At 40.1% G+C, this 22,334-nt stretch overlaps 2 protein-coding genes across 3 annotated transcripts; one reads left to right on the top strand and one right to left on the bottom strand.

The window, feature by feature from the left end:
• The first annotated feature begins 740 nt into the window (after positions 1-740).
• Positions 741-7,554, top strand: nr1d1 (nuclear receptor subfamily 1, group d, member 1). 2 transcript variants are annotated; one of them, XM_036589606.1, is made up of 8 exons: positions 741-1,112; positions 3,879-4,178; positions 4,259-4,347; positions 4,438-4,582; positions 4,670-5,385; positions 5,555-5,740; positions 6,134-6,344; positions 6,545-7,554. In XM_036589606.1, the coding sequence occupies exons 1-8, from the start codon at positions 1,061-1,063 to the stop codon at positions 6,739-6,741; spliced, it is 1,896 nt and encodes a 631-aa protein (XP_036445499.1). In that variant the 5' UTR covers positions 741-1,060; the 3' UTR covers positions 6,742-7,554. The 2 variants fall into 2 exon arrangements, with proteins under 2 accessions (XP_036445499.1, XP_036445500.1); XM_036589607.1 differs by lacking the exon at positions 741-1,112 and adding an exon at positions 1,918-3,227.
• Positions 7,555-12,236: 4,682 nt separating this feature from the next.
• On the bottom strand, positions 12,237-18,854 carry si:dkey-225f5.4 (ZW10 interactor). Its single transcript, XM_036589891.1, has 10 exons — positions 18,818-18,854; positions 17,953-18,049; positions 17,612-17,735; positions 16,891-17,048; positions 16,479-16,535; positions 16,089-16,231; positions 15,385-15,550; positions 15,109-15,248; positions 13,789-13,951; positions 12,237-12,947 (listed from the first exon to the last, which is right to left on the bottom strand). The coding sequence occupies exons 1-10, from the start codon at positions 18,838-18,840 to the stop codon at positions 12,882-12,884; spliced, it is 1,137 nt and encodes a 378-aa protein (XP_036445784.1). The 5' UTR covers positions 18,841-18,854; the 3' UTR covers positions 12,237-12,881.
• Between the last annotated feature and the right edge of the window lie 3,480 nt (positions 18,855-22,334).

Here is a 22,334-nt window from a genome sequence, read left to right as displayed (position 1 = left end):
CATATTACATACTACAGCTCTACTTTAAAAGTACTTGTTACAAATGCCATCAGATTTTTTTATTTTTCTTTTGCCAATCAGTCATATTTCTACGCATTTCATTATTAGTTGTGTCAAGTTATGTCAGTGTAAAATGAACCTGCCCAGGACTACTAGCCATTAGTTACCACATCAGTTTACTGATGTGGTGACTAATGGCAAGACATACAGGCTTGTCTTAGTTAGACCGAGTGTGATGCTCATACACCTCATACCTATTACTGTAATGTTAAAAAATTCTATGACTTCTCATTTTCTGTTAAAACATTAATTTCTAACCGCATTACCCAGAGTACAGTTAAATGCTTTACACTCAACGACATTTTTGACTCCATTAATCTAAGATTAATCTAATCTAAGATTTTGACACAGTACTAATGAAAGTTTGAATACAGTTTGGACTTTTTCAGCTCCTGCTTCCTTCCAGCCTCTTCAGAGACTTTTTTCCGACTGAGTCACGTTAAGTCTTCCCTCAAGGGTCCACTCACTCGAAGAACTACAAATCCCAAAAGCCGAGTGTCTCGGACGCGCGGGGATTTTCAAAAAAAACCCTGCGCTGCAATGTGTCCGCGAGAAAGTGTGTCACTGGGCCACGAGGCCCTCCCCGGGGTCACATGGACACATTTCGAGCCTCGTGCGGAGCCGCTGGAGCCGCCGCGCCTGCGCCCAGCGCGCGCATGTGTGTTGGTCTCTGTAGAGAGGCGCAGCAAAACCGGGCCGTGCTGCCAGCGCACTTCACACACGCACACAGACAGCGCGAGTGAGAGCACCGGCTCGCCGGGAACACTTTCACTCACACAGAGATCTGAACATACACACTTATTACGCGCACTGCAGCTCGGGGCTGCAGCCTGCGACCCTGCATATCGCGCATCTATCCACATTTAAACTGCAGCTACTGAACAGTGTTAAAGCTGAGGGACTGAGTAGGCAGTGCGAGCCTCTCCTAAAGGAGAGCTGATCTCCCGCAAAGTGCAAGCGTGCGTTCAGAGAGCACTATTTTCCTCTCATTCACACCTGCATGACGGTACTGGATGACAAAATGACGACCACCATGGACACGAACAACACAGGTAAGACGGGCTGAATATTACGTTTTATATAAACGTCCTATAAATGTCTAGTTTTGCTTGTGCATCCCTGTTTCATCAGTGTTTTAAAACAATGGGAGATGAGAATTGGTGTATTATTTTCTAAAGGGGGTCTACTGTAACTGCAGCTCAGTGGGAATTAAGGGGAATTGACTCCAACAGGATCTTCGTTGCTGTCCATGTATCTTGGTATAGTTATACACTTAGATAGGAGTTGTAATATTTTAGCACTGCATATATAGCATAGCTGTGATCGTACGTTGTGGAGTTTAACTAACACATATCAGGTGATGATTACGCACGTTTTGAATTCCACACGTTTCCAGCCTTGAGTTTAAATGTGCTGCGCATGATGAACGAAGCAAAACTGAGGGAAACTGAGGGCAACTAAGTTTACACTGTGGGTTAATACGAGCCCCCCATATAGCAAACTACAGAAAAGCTGTGGGCATCGCGCGGGGTCGAGGACGTGACGGGTTAAGCCGCGGTGTTCTCGTGGAGTTCGGGGAACTAGGTCACGCCGTTGAAGAGTCAGGTGGACGGACATCCCTGTGATGCAGGCGCTCGGTGCCCCGCATGTTCCTTGCCGCGTGCACATGGACCGCCGGAGCTGGCCATGTGCGCTTTGTTTTCATTCCGCCTCTTCGCCTCCGCCCATTGGTACGCGCCTCGCGCGCGTTACATAACGCCGCCTAGTCCTGGGCGTGTGACGTAGCCGCTCGCGGCCATGTGCGCGCGCTGATTGGCTAAGCGCAGAGCGACTGGTGGGACGCGGGCGGGACCTCACGTTAACCCACGTTCGCTTCAAAACTAGGACATGAAATCAATCCAAGGCAACGTAACAGTTTTTTTGGTTGCTTGTTTCTCTTGACATGAATACACAGACAGCGGACAGCATAGCCCAGATCTGAACAACGTAATAATGACTTAATCGGTTGATGTGGAAAATAAAACCACAAAATGTGATTTGAAAGTGACCGCATGTGCTGGCCATTGATGAAAGACAACCGTTTACAAGACATTTCATATAACATTCCACTTTCCACAACAAACATAAATTCAACACATTTAATCTTTACAGCGTTTTTCCTGTATTGGCACTCGGCCTAGTTCAAATCTTAATAGGTTAGGACTAAAAACTCACTCCCTTAATGTGTAGAATAAACGTGTGATGGACTTTGTTACTTTAGCTACTGACCATTCATAAAAGAGAAGCGTGTTTGCTGGACTGAGTAAATGAGACATTTCAGTTTAATACTGTGTCCACACGATGAACTTCATTGCCCTCAAACATTCAACTCGTAAGCTGACTAAAAGTCACGTAAGCAGTGAGTGGCAGCCTACAAGGAAATGAACGGAGTGAAAAAGTATGAGAAACGTGCAGCTGGATTGAATGTCCTGAAGGCGGGTCTAGAGCAGCCAGTCTCGTTGAGAAGCCGTATGTCTGCGGCGCACGTGGAATGGGGGCGTGCGCGGATGATGCGCTCGAGTCAGCCTACACGGGGACACGGTGTGGACGCACGAGTCTCCAACGGAGTCTCTCTTCCAAAGAAAACGTTACGTTGTTTGATCGGATTATGTCAGTCATTATATCAGTTAATGTGAAAGATGAAAACAGTCACTGATCATATGGCTGAAGTAGTTCCGTAGACTGTTAAGGGCTTTAAGACGCTGCCCTAATGTTCCGGAACGCAGATGACAAATAGTGCGTTTAAAAGGTAGAACTTCGAGGAAAAAAGGTCAGATTGTGAAAGAACTGTGGTGGGCACAAGCACGTGTTTCTGTTGTGGTTCCACATGACACAGTGACCCTTTGACTTTTTGTGCTAGTGTACAGCGGTTATATAATGCTTGGAGCTGTCTGCCACTGGTTTTGAATGTTCTGAGGAACAGCACTGGGAGGATATAACGCCCACTTTGTTCTGGTTAAAGTTACCAAAAGTTTATGTACTTAGAAAAGTTACTGCATTCAAGTTGTGTCCTGGTTGAGGAGAGTTAGGCAGTCTTTAATGGTTTCAATGGATTAACAAGTTTGGGAACAGTTGCAAAGTAGGAGGAGGAGGAAGAGGAGTATGGAAAAAGCAGAAGAGGAATGCAGGTGAAAAAAACAGGCAAAAGATGACATTTCAATAGCGCACTTGTAATGTTGTGGTCCACTCACATCCTATTAGTGTCTTGCACTCAGTAGAGCCACTACAGTTTGCTTAAGAGTAATCAGGATGTGACTACCAGTACAATGTGTATAAACAACGTATGACAACACACGTGCCTGCACGTGTGCCGACATACTAAACAGAGATCTGGATATGAATTATAGCTAGGAATGAGCCAACCACATTGGCACGCAGGAGTAAGATAAAACAGGTGTTGCTTGTACACGTGGCTTGACACTGCCAGCAGCAATCATAAACATATCCTTGCACGTAGCACATGTTCAGATGGCCTTGTGCAGTGAACAGTGGTTCCTAGAAAGTGGCTATGTTTTTCAAACATGCAGATCCCCTCCCTCTTCCCTGCTGCCAAGTCACCATCTGTGTTGCTGAGGCTTCTTCTGTAACCACATGCAGTAATTTAGTGAGCATTTTAATAGGGATGTGACTGCAGCCTGTCTGCTAAGATGAAAAATAAACGGGTGTTTGTCTCTGCGGACAGCTCTCTCTCTTTTCACGCTATGGAACAGATGAGTTCAACCCAATATACAAAAGATTACCATGTTTCTGAAATGTGTTTCACTCTTTCTTTTCGCTAGGGGGAGTGATCTCATACATCGGCTCATGTGGAGGCTCCCCAAACCGCACCAGCCCAGTCTCAATGTACAGTGAGAATTCCAACAGCAGTTCTATGTCACTGATGCAGCCGTGCTTCGGCTCATCTTTCCCACCTTCTCCCAATGGCTCCCATGATTCTTCACGCATGTACACCAGCAGCAGCAGCAGCTCTGGCTCTGGCGAGGATGGGAACTCATCATGCTCTGGAGGATCTCCAAGGGGTCGCGATGAAGGCACCAATGCACGCAACTCACCTAACAAATCAGTTGCTACTCTTACAAGTGAGTTACAGTGCCCCCTGTTGAAAGTCATAACAAAAGCATACATGATTTAAAATGCTAACTATTTTTTTATCTACCAGAGCTGAATGGGATGGTGTTACTCTGTAAGGTCTGCGGAGATGTGGCATCAGGTTTTCACTACGGTGTCCATGCTTGCGAAGGATGCAAGGTAGGATTTTTTTTTTGCAACACGTCACATGCAACCTTATCCCCCATCTTGCAATACCAGAAATACTTAGCTTTTCTTTATTGTTGACAGGGGTTCTTCCGTCGGAGCATCCAGCAAAACATTCAATACAAAAAGTGCCTGAAGAATGAGACCTGTACAATTATGAGGATCAACCGCAACCGCTGTCAGCAGTGCCGTTTCAAAAAGTGCTTGTCTGTGGGCATGTCTCGGGATGGTGAGTTACAAACAAACCATCAGACTGGAACAATTTTTCACAAAATAACAACCTGCCAAACCTGACTCAACTTCTTTTTTCTCATAGCTGTCCGTTTTGGCCGCATCCCAAAACGTGAAAAGCAGCGCATGCTGGCTGAGATGCAGAGTGCCATGAATAACATGGTGAATAACCAGCTGCAGAGTGAATTCCAGCTGGCTAGTATCAAATCTGCCACTCCATCCTCTTCATCGTCTTCATCCTCATCACCCTGCCCAGGTCTAACAGTGGCCCCTCAGCCCCAGCCTCCTGCTGTGCCTATTGCGCCTTCCCCCTCCCCTCCTGCCCCTGCCTCCCCTCCAGCTCAGCCAGCTCAGAGCCCTCCTCTGATTGCCACGTCCCCACCTCTGTGCCACAGCCCTGGCGTGGACACCACCATAACTGCTATCACCCGAGCCCACCGTGAGACCTTTGTCTATGCTCACGATAAGCTAGGCCCAGCAATACGGCCCCACAATAATGTTGATCTGGGTGACCAAATTGGCAATCGTTGCTCAGCTGGCTACCATGTTAACAGCCACAATACAATCTACCACAATAATAACGGAGGTCTGCAGTGCAATGGCTTTGAAGTGGCACCTGATAATGGACATAACCTTCAATCCTCACCAGTCTCCATTCAGCACCATCAGGGGTTGCCACACCAGAACAATGGGCGACGCCTCCACAACAACAATTTCTTTGGGGATCATCAAGGTAAAGAGACCAGCAACAATATCCAGTCGCAAAACTGCCCATGGAAGAACCGCAAGGATATTCTTCTGGTGAGTCTAATTATCATCACAAGCAATTTTCCTGTACAATGAGAGGAGAAACTTTGTAGTTCTAGGAGGTCCCAACCTTTGCATGAACAGGGACTTGCTTAAAAATGACCTTGTCAATGGTATATAAGTGAAACCATTCTCTGAATTCTGTTTGCCTTTCTTTTTTCAGGCTTGTCCAATGAATATGCATCCTCAGGCAGATCCTAACAAGACACCTCAGGAGATCTGGGAGGACTTCTCACTTAGCTTCACACCAGCTGTGCGTGAGGTGGTGGAGTTTGCCAAACACATCCCGGGTTTCAGCTCTCTATCCCAAAATGATCAAGTCACCTTGCTAAAGGCTGGGACCTTTGAGGTACACCAATCATCTGTTGTCCATCTGCTAATCTAAATCATTTGATAAACTAAAACACTTTGTGTCAAGGCTGTTCATGAAAATAACACATCCCAGCCACGAAGTTGAAGTAATGCTCATATTGATGCATGGTATACAATAGAGGTCTTTGTAGGCTTACTGAAAATTAAAAATCCATAACCCAAAAATCTCAAATTCAAGTCATGTAGACATTTGAATAATGATATGTTTGCTGTATTTGCATACAGGCACATGTAAACATGCATCATCCCCACAATTGCCACGGCTATTGTTTCTTACTGTCTGCTTTCTTAAAGCTTCTGCTTTAATTTGTTTGACAGAAACCTAGAGTAACTGTTCTCTATCTCTTTCCCTCTCTGTTTTATTCCACAGGTGCTGATGGTGCGTTTCGCATCCCTGTTTAATGTCAAGGAGAAAACTGTAACGTTTATCTCTGGCACCACCTACAACCTTGAAGCTCTAAAGAACATGGGGATGGGAGATCTGTTGGGAACCATGTTTGACTTCAGCGAGAAACTCAATGCCCTTGAGCTCTCTCCAGAGGAGCTGGGACTCTTTACTGCTGTGGTGCTGGTGTCTGCAGGTAAGCATAATGGACTTTAAGGAAGGGCATTTTGTTTCAGAATAAAATCTTGTTTCAGTAATATCTTTAAGTATCTTTTGTTCTTGCCTGTATTTCATGCAATAATAGCAGGACATATAAATGGTAGTCGTAATGATGTCCTGCATAAGTTATAATGATATGATCAAAAGTTTCTCTAATTTTTTCCTTTTACTGTCCAGATCGCTCTGGCATTGAGAACATCAACTCAGTGGAGATGCTTCAGGAAAGCCTGATCCGAGCCCTCCGTGCACTCGTCAGCAAGAGTGCTCCTGGTGATGCCTCGCGTTTCACCAAGCTATTGCTCAAACTGCCAGACCTTCGCACCCTCAACAACATGCACTCTGAGAAGCTTCTCTCCTTCCGCATCGATGCCTGAAAGGCCCTAAAATGCCGCAATTACCAGCCAGCTGAGTCAGAGTTTGTGGGTAGTGGTGGCCTTAATGGAAGGCTTTGCAAAATGAGCATTGGTGCTCCTTTCAAGAATACTCCACCAACAGCTGACTGACACTGATGGTGCTCAAAGACTTGAATATTATTACAAATTTGAAGGGACACACAAGCACCTAGTGCTATCAGAAGAGTCAAATGACTATGTAGGGTTTTTGACAGTTTATCAGCCTCACATGAAATGGCTGATGAAATTCAGCCACCAAAATCAATCCCCTGATGTTTCAAACTGAAGGACAATGCAAGGCATGGACTCAAAGATCCAACCAATCTGCAACCTCCAGTCCAGTGGGAGCAAGCCATAGGGAACAAGTGCAAAAAAGCCTCCCGCAGGAATCCACAGCCAGAAGGCTCAGAAAGAGGACAGCAGATGTCAGTTACTGGGACAGTTATTCCAGTTAGGCTTGGGCTCCTCCAAGAGGCTGCCATACTTAAGACATTGACCAGGTTATCTCTCTCAATAATGCAAAACAAAACAGATGACTTATCCCACATGTATTTACATCCCTGTGACTTGTATAAATGTGTAAATAAGCATAAATCTATACATACTTGAAATGTTTCAAAATGTATAATATATTCTATATATAAATATATTTTTTTGTAAAGTTTAAACACTCAATGAGAAGTTATATGTGGGCACAAGTGTATAAGATGTCAAGTGTATGCATATTATAGAACAATATTCAGACATGTATTTCAGATGTGTTTTAAATCATAAAGACTTTTTCTGAAACGTGAATAACTCTTTTCTCTTTTTTTTGATCGTTAACTTGTGAATCCCTCTTTGTTGGCAAGTTAGTGTTCATACCGGAAGGTCTAAAACCAGCCAGAGTCAGTTTATTGCACCCTCCTCAAATATCCTCAAAACCAAGATCACAGAGACTGAAAATACGTGGACTTTTACACTCCATTATTAGTCAAAAGTCAAGTCAAGTCAAAGTTTATTTATATAGCGCTTTTTACAACAGGTGTTGTCACAAAGCAGCTTAACAGAAAAACCTGGGTCCAAGCCCCCATGAGCGCCACCAATGGCGACAGTGGCAAGGAAAAACTCCCTAAGAGAAAGAGGAAGAAACCTTGAGAGGAACCAAGACTCAAAAGGGGAACCCATCCTCCTCTGTTTCATACTGGATAGCAAACAGCATTATTACACATTATTATTACCCCTGGTGCAATGGATTCTGAATGAGGTCCTATTACCAACTCGGAGACTAATTCTAGTTATAATGTGGAAAGAGCCCTGAATAACAAAAGGCCACATGCCATGTGCAAAGTAAAAAACAAAAACACGCAAGCCAGGGTGAAACAGGAACAAAAGTAACATGAAAAAAATAATAATCCAGTGTCCAACAACAAAGCTTTATCATAAAGTGGTAAATCTCACCTGTACATTTATTACAGTCTGTGAAACAACAAGCACAAATAAAAACCTGTGATTTTCAACATCTAACTTTGTCTGCTGTTTAAGTTTGTTTATTGTATCTATAAACTCACTTAGAATGCCTGAAACACAACATTTTCTTAATGAAAATATTTATCAAAACTACAGTTCCACTAGAATAAATGAAACGACTTCAAAGACTAAAATATCTACAGTCATGAACAAGTGATAAATGATATCAGTTGCTCTGCTCACACTTTATGATATTGAAATGAACCGCATGCTCTGCCATTGTTCAGTGTTGATGCCCCGATTCTGTCATCTTTCAGCAGAACAAGGGTTTCAACAAAGCCTGTACCTCCTAAAATAGTTCTAGGACGGGTACAGACAGTGACTCTGAGTGGGGCAAAACACAGTCCTCCAGAAAAGAACCAGTTTTACAAGAAGGTCTGGTCCTGAACCTGAATCACTGGAGGCTGGGATAGATTTAATGACCTTGTCTCAATCTTAGCTTGGCTGTACTACCAAGTGAAAACAAAGAGAACCTGGAATTTATATTTTACAGGATGTCGATGTGATACAAACCTGGAATAGGTTGAAATTTTGTGATTATGCTTAATTTCACATTCTGAAGCAAAGACAACTTTATTCAATAAACTATTTTTTGAGTCCACAACATTTGATGTCTACAAAGAGACAAAAATCTGCTATAGTAAGTTTAAGATAAAGTACACATTCAGGTCTATTTACACAGAGTTACTGCTATTTAGCTGTTTACCACAGCATGTTGGAGTTGATTAAATAATGAGCTCAAAGAAAAACTTTCAGCTTTATTTGAGGGTACTCACATCCAAAAAGGGTGATTTGTGATTTTTATACACAGCCTCCCATTTCTAAAAGCTCAAAAATCAATCACCGCCTAAAGTCTGGAAACCATAAGACATTTCAACACCAGTACACTGTGCTAGACAGCTAAAATAACAATACAATTGTCAACATCCAAATATTTATGGACATGACCGTGTTAAAGTGAATATTGATAATTTGTTGTTTTCTTCATCTTTGAAAGGGTCAATAAAGCACAACATGTCCACCACATCACACAATTTTTTTTTTAGATGAAATGTTTCAGTATTTAGTATGTTTTTTGACACAAAAAATAAATATGATTACTGAGCTGGCAAACTCATTTTTTGTCGTTGTGAAAGCAATACGTAATTGAAACTAGGGAGTGTGACCAGTTGACATGGAGGAAAAAAAAATGACCATGTCCAATAGGCACCAATCTCATTAAATGACTAAGGCTAAGCAAACATACATGGATGAGCCTCAAATTCTTGTTAATTATATCTTGCGAAAGCATGCCTGAGAGCATACCTACAACAGCCTGCTTCATCCCTGCTTCTCCTTTTACATAACCCTTGTTGCCTGCCTTTCTTGTCTTTTATGCCCTGGACAGATCATTCAGTCATTTAATAATTACAAACCTATTATTATCAACTCTTGTGCTCTATTGATCATTAAAAGGTACAAATTCATGAGTCTTATAGTTAAAATGTTCACAGGAATACCTCAATAATAAATCTAAGCAGAATCATAGACAAAAACCTTCTACTCAAATTGACTATTTCAACTGGAAACCCCAAATATACTGAACAAACACAAGCCTACAAACCACATGATGAATAGAACCTTTGCAAACACCAAAGAAACATTAAACAAACATCTAAGGAAAAAACATCTATGTTACAATTAGTTCAAGATCAAAGTCAAACGCACTGAAAACTGAGGTGAAATAAAGACAACCTATAATTAAAATGAAATTGCTTCTTTTCACAAATATCCTTCACTCCAAAAAAGTAAACGAGGCTGGTCCACTCATGGCTCTCTGCATGAAAGTAGGTGATGACTGAAAGAAGCCTTAGCTTAAAAGTCAAGGACTCTTTCGTGAGAGGCGATAACCATAGTTACCGACCCTGTGTTATTTTTCATGATTTTTTTTCCCCGAGACGCAAAATCTGATCTATGAAGAGGATTACCAAATCGCACCCAAAAGCCTGGCCCCTTCCCATCGCGCACAGAAAGGGAGCAAACGTGACCGAGGAAGTGGAAAGGTTCTCCTCCTCACACATGGACTGCAGAAGTGGGTCAATCTGCCCTCATAACCAACTTTTCACAGCCTCTTCCCATTGGCCCAGTCAAGCGAAGGCCTCACATCTCTACTGGCCAATGGGAGTGAAGCTCCTGCCAAGCGGAGCAGAGAGGGTGTGAGCTTGAAGGAGAGTCATGCTTAAGGTGTGGAGCAGCGACGAATGACTGTGGAAAAGGAAGAAAAAAACCTACTCTTCAGGAACCTGATCTGATGTTTCATAAGCACAACTTAAGAAAGGAAAACTGAAAGGAAGGTGAATAATAAACAGATAAACAGGAATATTCTTTCACCTGATTCATATGATAAAATATTTTAAGAGAATAAGTCCAGAGATTTTAAGAGAACAGGCAGGCCATCCTTCAGCTATAAACACAACTGAGCTCCGATGTTATCTAACCTCTGTTAAGTCATTGACTTTTACTGGTCAAAGAGTTCACCCAGTGGTGCTTGCTGTGGTATGCACTGCCTCCTAGTGGTGCAAGCCATACATGTCTAATGAGAAATTAATTTTGAGTCAAAACTCAACTACATAGCGAGCATTGGGCAAAAGGCAACATTTATTTCCAGTCTCTATGACTATTTCGTACTTGTCATTAATATTTCGGGAGATATTACTTAAGAGATATTAGATATTAGAAGGGGAAAGTCAAAAGAAAATAAGAGAAAAAACAGGACTTTCCAAAACTGAAGTTCAGAAAATAATTCAAGGATTTAGAGAAAATGTGACTCATCCAACATCCACGCAAGACCAGGCAGACAACCAAACTTTTCACTACCAGATAAAGAGTACTTCAAGCTTTCATCTTTCAGAGAGAGGAGAAAACCAGGCTCAACTTTTACTTCAAATCTGAAAATCCACGGTTGTTTCTGTCCATCCTTATATTGTGAGAAGATAATGCGATGCTAAGGGTCTGAAAGGATGTGTAGTTGTCAAGAAGCTATTAGAAAAGGAAATAACATGCAGAAAAACTGCAAATCAAACAAAGAAGCTGCTGGTGTTCCCAGAACAATGGACTGACCACCCCAGAGTCCAGACCTCAACATTATTCAATGTGTTTGGGATTACCTGGATTGAGAAGCAGAAAATACCTGCAACTTCTAAGAAATATATCCCTGCAGATTTCTTTGATAAACTGAAAGCACATCTCCCAAAAAGAATGGACGCTGTAATAAAAGGCAAAGGACAGAGACACTACAGGTTAAAAACATGATATGCTTGTTGGTGTTGGACGCTTGTGTTATTTGCTGTTAACCATGTTTTATGCTTTTTTCAGATGATGGAAAATGATTAACTCATAATTAATAGCCATTTTGTCTAAAAATTAAATAAATGAATGGTGGTCTCTGACTTTTGCATAGTGCTGCATCTATTGAAGTCCTGGCTGCAATAAAATATTTCTGCACATTTCTTAGAAAACCTGAAAGCCAGTCTCACAAAAAGAATGGAAGCTGTACTGTAGGCAATGGATGGCAAACTAAATGCTAGAATTAGTTGATATAATTAGTTGTTGAGGTTTCTGTGTAATTTTGTTATACGTTTTATGCTTTTTTTTCCTGAAGCTCAAAAATGTATAACTTGTAATTAACGTCGTTTAAACTCACTAACCTGCAAAGTTTTCACTTCGTTTCAGTCAGGACCTTTTTTTTTCCCAACCACTGTGATATTTATTTTGCTTATTATTGTTAAATAAAATTCTGTGGTGTGTGCTGCCCCCTAGTGGTGTAAGCAGTACATGAACAATAAAGTAAACTCCAGTTACAACCACCACCACCACCATTGTTAAAACTACTACCTCTAATAACTTTACCCAGATTTTACCGATATTTTACATGAAAAAAATATGTATGAAAAAATTCAAATGCAAACTCATTCGGTTATAAAAAAAGGCAACATTTCAAAACAATTTTAATGACTCTCATGCCACTCTCATTTACTGTAGTATATCATTGAAGCAGAAAATTGATATAGTGAGATAATATTGGATGTAATCTATTGGATATTTAGGACAACAAACATAGAGCTACATAATTTCCCATGCTAACACAGTGAAACAGTAAAATGCAGACTTAAACACCGTAACAAAGACACACAAATGCAGAACACTTAAAGTACAAACAGGACAATAACAAATGTCTCATCAGCTCTAAAAAATTACTTAATGTGGTAACAATTAACTAGTTTTATTTAACCTAAGTAAGTTGAATTAAGTCTGAATTAACAATTTTTTTTGTAGTATTTTTTGTTTAATACAACCACTTCAAATTACTTCTTACATCATAAGGTATATTTTTAGGTTGAAGTGAGAACTATTTTTTTTACAGTAAAGGACCAAAACCTGCTCAGATGTAGAGCTCAAGCTGATACTTCAGAAGCAAGGAATGATGACATTACATGTATTGCCAAAATAGCAGTAAGACTACTTCAGTATACACACTAGTACAACTGGGACGTCGTCCTAGTAATACATTGTAAGAACTGACTATAATCAGTGTTTAGGACCCTCCTCTACCTGACTAGTATTGCAGTCTGTGCTCAGAGGTCCGGATAGGAGGAGAGGAATTCAAGCCAGTCTGTTAGAACAGGATTCACCACAGGAGGCTGAAATCAAAACAATTTGTCAATGCACTGAATAACATACATGATAATGTATTGGCACACACATAATACATCCATCTGATACATGCAAACACATGTACTTAAATTCTCTTCACAAAAAAGCATGCACACAAACATTCCTATAGTTTTCTATAGAATATGTTCAGGCACACAAACATTCATGCATGTATGGAGATGTACTGCTATACTGATGGGGACTTTCCATTTATCTTTCATGTGTCACTGAAACCAAATACTAACACTAAAACTTAGCCTTGGCACCAGATGCCTCGAGTTCCACATGCACATCTCATCTGGATAGCATACAATTTTACTGTGGAACTGATTATAGTGGCATCTTGTAAACAGTAAATCTTTCCAGTAGAATGTCCCAACAGGCCTTTTCAACCACCCAGATAATCTATTCTTCAAATAAGCCCCTGCAAACAGTGGTTCTAGCTACCTAAATGCTTGACTCAGTACTCAGAATAAAGCAAAGAGAGCTGCTAATAAATTTTGTAAACAATTGTTCTTAAAAGGCTTAAGCAGAATCTGTCTCTTGCAAAGTATTAATCAACTTAAGATTCAGTGCCTTTATTAAGACAGGTGATTTACAAATGAAGTGTATTTGATGTCTTCACCAACAGGTTACGTTCAAAATGTGACCTTTCAGGCATAGCCTACACAGAGATTGTGTGGTTCTGCACTGAGGAACCATTTGTCAAAGGTGTCTGAATACCCGCTTGCGTCCCCATTTATTGTTCAGTCAAGCGTTTAATAGCTGATAATAACTTATGTTTAATATCCTCAACATTTTACAGAACAGCGCCTCCCCTTTGTTCACCTGTAGGGTGGCGAGATCCAGTAGGTTGCCGTCTTTACGCACACAAAGCAGTTTGGCTCTCCCTGCCGAGGGGTATCCCTCGTCCAGCTCCAGATGGCACACTGTTGTGGCGGACTTCAGGAAGATCAGCAGTCGCTTAGCTGGACACCAGTCAATGGCAAATCTGAGAAACATGTTTTCAAATGACATGACATGCATTATGTGTACATAATGTTAATATGAGGAGTAAACCACATTTTACAAAATGGGAAGGTGTTTCAAATTAGATTTATAAGAGGTTCGTGAAATCTGGTCAAAACATCCCCCTCCCATCAGCACAAACCTCTAAGGCGATATGTTTTGTCCTATATACATTTTATCCCCCCAAAAAAAAAATCACAGACCGTTAAGTAGTTGAAATACTAAAATGGCGAGACATATGCTACAAGCAGACTGAGACTTTTGACCTGACCTTGCAATTGATGTAGCGTGAAAGTAATTCTACTACTAAACAACACTTTTATGCAACAACAGATCCTCAAATTGTAACCTGCAATCTATTACTACGCCACAAAGCTTTTGTGGGGTATTATCGCAAGTTGCCAGTCTCAATTAAGCGCATAGGACTGCCTATTAGCCTACATATAGCATGTGGGTAGCAATATTCCAATTTTAAATACTAAGAGCTTTGTAATTCAAATGACAGTGACATTCAGGGGAAACATATATAAATATAGAGCAAAAATATATAAGTTTTGGAACTCCCTGGTTGTAATGAGTGTTTTGAAAAATAGCTTTTTTTTTCCCTCATAAAGAAAAACAGCTTAGATTCAGGTTCAGACGCTAATGGCAAACAAAAAAATAAGGACATCCTGAAAGGTCTACTGCAAAAGACAACATGCTAGCTTATGCAAGCATGCCTGCTTTTACTTCCTATGAGACCTCAAGTGGTTGTCCAATGTATAATTCTGTTCTACTGATAAATAAATAATTCTGTTTAACAATTAGCTAAACAGAATTATTCCAGAGAGAGTGAGGCCAACTGTGCTCTCTTGGACTCTTGGCGATGGATGGCTGTGAAATCACGATCGATTGAACTAGCGATCTCCCGATGGTAGCGCCAACGCTTAGATGGGACCATGCCACTTGGGAGCAAACAGCACTATTATTCCAGTATATTAATATTCTGTAATATCTATGAATTATTTAAAAACTACAAATGAAGTTATTACAGCAAAGTTGTGACAGCAAAAAACTTAAATGTAGGCTCACATGCACATACTTCCAGTTTACTAGGTTAAATACATGGAATACTCTGCTTTATTATTGTGGTAACTGTACCTAGAGTGAAGAGCTTGGATTTCAGCAAGCATCTCTCCTTGACTGATGTAGCGCTGCATTACCTCCAGCAGGGCAGCACTCAGCTGTCTTATAGGGCCTTCTACTGACTCCTCTAATAGACCAGCAGTGCCCTGAAACACCTGTAAGGGTTGAGCATCACAAAGCACAGCTTACACACAAGCAACAACTCTGCAATTTCTGACTCTGTAGAGACTCTTTTACTGTTGCTCCACACAGCACTGGAGGCTAAATAATCTTAAACGCTTGAAAATTTACCTGAAGATGGAACAGGTCATCTGTTGTAATAGTGACTGAGAGACGCAGAGGCTGCAACGACTGCTGAGTAGAGCGGGGCAGAAGTTCAAGACACAGCTCAGAGGGGCTGACTGACAGCAGCCTGTACTGCATATTATTTTGAGTGACCTCCAGCATATCGCGCAACCTGAGAGCAAGAAACCATTCCATTCAGACAACATTACAGTAAGTTAATATGGGATGCCCAAACTACATTACACCATTAAAGAGCCTGACGTAATGCATGTTAACCTAAGAGCAAAAGCCTCACCTAACCATCCTGTAACTTGCAAGCTTTTTTGTCTTATGCCTGTTGCTAACAGATATTAGACTCTTTCTAACACCGGAGCAAATACTCAGATTAATCAATGATTTCTACACCTACATTTAACTGTTGCTAGCAAATCAACTGCACTATAATTCATCAAAGGAAACTAACTCGTATTTAAAAGCAGCTAACTGGAAATATCTGACTGAAATTAAGCAAAACATCTCTATTGTACATAACGACTTGCAAATAAAAGAGTAGGTTTTACTGCAAAATTTAAAATGTCCCTTTCTAAAAATCAAGCAGAAATACTTTAAAGATACTTTAAAGGTTGTTTCCATTTCCAACAACCGTTAGAGTATTGCCCACACATCCCGATTATACTGACATTAAAATGTTTTTCATGTATGGTGCTCACCTGTCTCTAAATAACGTCCAATCAGCCACACGTGCCAGCTGCTCCTCTACCTCACCTTTGAGCTCAGAAAGCTGTTTGTCACAAACCCGCAATGCATTCTGGGCCGTCTGCAGGGAATCTTCCAACTGCAAACTGAGCTGGTTCTGTGGGTGAGAGAAAGTGTGACTGTACGACTGTGTTTGTGACCATGCTACCACATGTGTTTGATAATCTACATGACAATAAGAGAGTATAATTAAGAAGTGTAATGTGGAAAATAAATAAATAAAAAAGTCGGCGAATTAAAGAACTGGTGTGCTGCTTAACAATACATAGTAAATAAATCAGTGATAAATCTTTTGACCTCTGCTATCTTGAAGATGACTGAAAGATTAAAAGAGGCAAGCTTACTTCAGCTTTCTGCTTCTGTTTTGCTGCAGCTCTCTCCTTTTCCCTGCACTCCGCTTTCTGAAACAGAGCCAAGTTAATATGGTTTCTGACAGCCTCACACAATTAGCCAATCCAGTTTTTGATAACCTAAGAGAAAGGTCGCTATAAAAGCACTAAAGAGACCAATAAGACCACAGACTGGTAAGAGGTGAAATTAAAAGGGATCAGAAGCAGTTTTCTGGATATAGATTAACAGTTAGACATGGAAAACATTTTTTCAAACCTTCTTTACGCATCAGTCAAAAACTAGACATAACATATATCCAAGAAACCAGGCTTTATATCTCAATAAACTGAAAAACGGAAAGAAACAGAAAGAGAGAGAGAATGCAAAAAGTCCAAAGCAAGAACACTCCAGACTTGGTCTGAGTACTTTGGCCTCCAGGGCTATCAGCAGAGCCTCCAGTCTTTGCCGTTTATTGTGCAGCTCACTCATATTCTCCTCCAGTGTGACTATTAGGCCCTCCACTTCCTGAACTTGCTGCTGATACTCTGCTTTCAAAGCCTTCCAGGCAGCACGAGCCTCACTCCCTGTACACACAAGTCCACACACATTTCTCAGTACACAGCAAAACACAAAAAGCCACATCCCATTAACACTATCTATGAAAATGTTTTATTTGCCTAAACATAATACTGTTACTGTTTTCTTATTCAGAAAGGTTCTTCAAACACACTAGCCAATATATAATTAAAAAGATGCATATTTCAACTATGAAACAGTCCAGGAATAACTCAGCTCATAGGGGTGTAATAATCCATCATGACATCAAAATACTGCAACGCAAAACTGTGAAAATGTGCATAGTTAAGAAAGGACATTCTATTAATTGCGACATCTAATGCAACTGCATAGTCTGAACACCAAAGTTGGCAAACAATCAGCAGCTCACTCCAAGACTCCTCCTGGGTTCTACCTATACTGTCATTAATAAGCTGTGCAACAACATTACTACAGTCAACATTTTTAGAATTTAGAATTAATAAGAATCTTGTTTAAAATACTGTGAATGAACCCGTGGTCTGCGTGTATTGACACACCACGACCAGCTCATTTTACGTCGTTTGAGTGCATGGGTGTGTATTAATGTTACCTGGGTTTGGTGGACATGGCTCATTCAGAAACTGCTCAGCTGACTCTATACCTGCAAGCAGCTTCAACATATCATCCAACACACAAAGCTGCTGGCACATGAGCTTCTGTTTTCGTCGGCAGTCCTACTCAAACAAAAACAGAGCAGCAAACAGACACGTTTATACGAAAATTGAGTTTACACACTCAAAATCATACATGAGCAAAACAGTATGTCAGCAGTCAGCTGTATTCAAAGACCTACAGCTATTTCATGACATACACATCTACACACAACAGTGCAAAGATTTGGTCAAAGTGCTGCCTTCTCAACAGTTCACATGAACCTAGAGTGAGTCTCACCATCAAATAGGATGTCATAACCTTCCCCTCGCCAGTCTCCTGGATCTCCGTGGAATCGCATGGCTTCAAATGAGAAGGATCACTTCGTTCCAGTAACCTGCATTTACAGATGACGGTTATCTAAAGTGTAAGCTGGCTATGCAAATCCAGATATCTTCAAATATATCCGCATGACATTGTCTCGTTTTTTTCTAGACTTTTTATGTTGTCTTGCTATTTTTACAAGTCATTAACTGTACCATTGCAAGGAAGTACATTAAAAAAGTAATATGCATCGGGGAAACCGCAACAAACAGTAAGGGAATATTTATAGACTTCTCTGACAATTTTGTCATCTCAAGTCTCAACGCGTGAGAAAAGAAATTTCTCAGCCTAAAAATGACTAACTAACAAGCTGTTTTTGAAAACATATCGAACGTCGTGAAGCAGTGGTGGGCAACTTTTAACTGGATTTCAAGTTGTGTAAGTTAATGCAGAGACTGTAACGTTAGCTAGCTATAGAGGAGCATTTTTGGGAACAAAACGATTTTTATTAATGCTACCTTCACAATTCTTCAACGTATTAAAGTGTTATACAGCATTTAATATGTCATTCATTAAAATCTGTTCTACATAACAGGGTAAGAAAGGAGAGTAACCTAGCTTACTGATTTATCCAGCTAGCAAACTGAGCTAGTAGACTCTTACATGGTAGCTCAGAAGGCGACTCACGCTTTTATGTGCACTCTAAGGCATTAACGAATAGGAAAACAAAACATGTAGAGACGGATTATTATCTTCTTTATCGTACGTATACAGTATCAATTAAAGTTCCTTATATAAAGCGAGGTTTTGCTTGTTTGGGAATTCTCAAAAGAATACGTACGCAACGACTTTCTCCGTCGCCATTTTTGTTTTGAAACTTGCCCGCCCAAAGTTCATTGGTCCGCACTTGGACCAATTATCACCAAGAGCTCAAATGCAGCAGCCAATCACAAGCAGGCTTCCTTCTACGGCCTTGTATAAGTGATCTAAAACGACTTTAGGTAAGTCAAAAAAATATCTTAGTTTACTAAATTATTGTAGTGTTTTTAAAAACACATTATATTTTAAACATTGTATTGAGGAGCAATTACCTCGTTTTCATTTCTGCATAATTCAAACTTGAGACAAAGTCTTTCGGTTTAATTTTGAAATTCTGCATCGTAGAGAAAACAACACAAATATAGACATTTTATTTGCAATCTGAAATCATCATACACGAGTGTTTTTTTATGTAAAGTGTGTTCTGTAATGTTGATAATAGTAAAATAGAGTTAAAATGTTTTGGTCCTAGTTTGCTTTAACGTCCTGCATGTACCTTTCAGCCCTTCCATACATTTTACCTCAAAACAAACGTAAAACAACAAAACCACATGCGTACACAAATGAATTCACGTGTAACGGTAGCAGGCCTATTTATAACATACTACAGTATGGTAGGCTGCTGTACAGTTTGAAATATGGCCAGTGTTTCAGGCAGCAGGCAGTGTATTCATAATCATTACATGTTACGGCTTTTTGTGAGGCAGCTTAGAAGCATTAAACTCTTGAGATGTCTGGTTCCTGTCACCACCCCTGTGAACAATTCATAGTCGGCAAGTTTCTCTAGAATGGCTCATTTCACATTAAACCACTCTGAATGACTTTGTTTACATGTCAATGACTTAATTACGCAGAAATGAAAAGGTAATTCTCTCACAGCAGAGAGAGGACACACATAACAGACGGCACAATCAAGCAGGAGAAAATCTCCAGAAGAATTTGGACTCCTTGGTTCGACAGAAAAGTGATTATTACACACTTACCTACTAAAGCTTGGAGCTAAAGATTAGCAAGTGTTTTCAAAATACATTAAAAAAATCTATATTGTGAATAATTATCATTAGTCATTTGCATCATTATCATTGTTGTGTTTGTTGTCATTTTCTGTTCTGTCATTTTCATTGTTCACCTCTAAAGATTTTTTTTATCAGAAACGTTTTTCCCCCCTTAGCTATTATCGTTACATAATACATGGAGGGCGTTTGTATATACACAACACACCTTTTATGTATAATGTAAATATAACTCATAAAATAATTTATTTATAATGTGCCTCACATGAATGCTATAAATGCTACTTATTATTCAAATTCAGAAAATTAGACAGATGACAAATACATACATCCTTACAAGCTTTTGAATTTTATTCCAATGATTAGTATAGCATTAATATTACAATAAAGTGCCATCAATTTGATTCCAACCCCTGGCAACCATATTCATGGTGTTTCTCTTGACTATCAGGTCTTCTCTTTGGGTCTTGAGGCATCTTAGAGGCTTATGATTCCTCTGTTTTAATATGGTTTGTCCTTATATCTTTTACAACATGCATGTAGCTAATACATATCAGAGTCTATTAAGAAGTGTACATTCTAGGCATTTTATATTAGTGTTTCCCATGATCCTGGAGCCACACCACCCTGCACATTTCAGTGTTTTCACTGCTCCCAACACACCTGATCCAACTAATCAGGTTGTTAACAACTGAGTTGTAATGGGTGTGTTAAAGCAGAAAAGGCCCTAAATTGTACAGGACAGTGTCTATCAGGGATCAGGTTTGGGAAACACTTGCCTAGAAAATGGTATAATAGTTTTTAAAATAGACAACTACACTACGTGCTCAGACAGTCCTTGTAATTAAAGAGTTCAGCTACTTTAAGATGCCCCCACTGCTGTCACCGAGATCAGTTGTGCATGCAGTTTATATAATCTCAATAAAAATGCACTGACCAATAGAATGGGCTGCTCTGGAGAAGCCACACATGTAATGTCACCATGACCAATGCCAAGCATCAGCTATAGAAGTCTAAAGCCCCCGAAAACTCAGTTGTCAAGCAGTGAACCTGTGTTCTCTTAAGTGGTGCACACCATCTAGTACAACTGGGATGAGTTGGAGTGGCATTTTTGATCCATCACTACCTGATGTCACTAATGTTCTTGTGGCTGAAAACAATCAACTCCTCACCACAATTTTCCAACATCTAGTGTAAAGCCTTCTCAGAAGAGTAGAAACTGATACTGCAGCAAAGGGGGAACAAAGTCCATGTTAATACCCTTGACTTCAGAAGAAATGTTGGACGAGCAGGCATCTACAAACGTCTGGAAATATAGTGGATATGAAATGTTTCAATTTACGTATAAAATACATCAGTATACAACAAATCAACATTCAAAACACACCAAGAAACACAGCATGGACACAAGGAGTAACCGGTTTTCTCATCTTTTAATAACACATTCATATCTATGCTCTGTATTGTTTACAAGGAGTTCAAAGCAAATGTGGATGAAAACTAAAAATCGGGCAGGCAGAAGGTGAAAGTCCAGATAGTGTCCATGGCACCTACTATAAGAGGGGGGTGGGTGGTTCAAGGGGGGGGCGGGTTTGGGGGCTAGATGTGATAAGTTACTTGTCTTCCTTTCCTCCTTGTCCGCCTCCTAAACTGTGCCCTAGTCAGCTAAATAGGTCCTTACTTGCCTGTTGCATCAATACAGATTAAAAAAAAAAAGAGAGAAATTTTCAATATCATGCTGCTCTGCATTGACCCATCGAGTACTATGATGCAGTTCACAGAGAGAGAGAGAGAATTCTAATGCATCCAAAACACAAGAGATACAATCCTATGTCATTTTAAAAAGCAATCAGAAAAAGAAATCAAATAAAGGATGAAGAATTGCGAGGTTAAGAACGTAAATCAACCTAATGAGGAATGAAAAAAAGAGAAATTGAATAATGAAACTGATATTTTCTTTTTTTTTTATTTTTCCCTCCCCCATTCCATTTATTTCCATTTCTGAACAATGTCTAAACAACGGAGAAAACAAAAATCATCTTTGGAAGTAAAAGTATTCTTTTTTTCCTTTAATATACTATCCACTACAGTATACGGAGATGCTGCTACCCAGTTGCTTAAGTCATTTATTAATTACTTATTTTTCGTTTGAGCATTTTCAAAAATTTTTAAACTTTTTTTGTGTCCTTTTTTCCATTTTACTTTTTGTCCTATTTATTCATTTGTTCTCTAAGAGGTAGATCAACAAAAAAAGAAAAAAAAGAAAAGAAAAATTACATGGTTACAGGTATCGTGCCCACTGATTGAAGCATAAGGGGTGTGGGTAGAGAGCTGAGTGTGAGGGACTCCAGGTTGTAGCTTCCCTTCAATGCTGATCTAGGACTCTGCTTGCCTCTCTTCATTCTGACATCCAGTGAATACAAAGGAAATAGCAATACTGGTCTCAGGTCAGTGCCAAAGGGCAAATTCTCTCAGCACTAGAAGGGAAACTGACCTAGCCATGCTCTGCCCAGAAATGTGTACTTT

Source organism: Colossoma macropomum, unplaced genomic scaffold, assembly GCF_904425465.1.
Source record: "Colossoma macropomum unplaced genomic scaffold, Colossoma_macropomum, whole genome shotgun sequence".
NCBI classification, from domain to species: Eukaryota; Metazoa; Chordata; class Actinopteri; order Characiformes; family Serrasalmidae; genus Colossoma; species Colossoma macropomum.
Note: the sequence above shows the minus strand (reverse complement) of the source record. Positions and strands in the feature narration are given on the sequence as shown.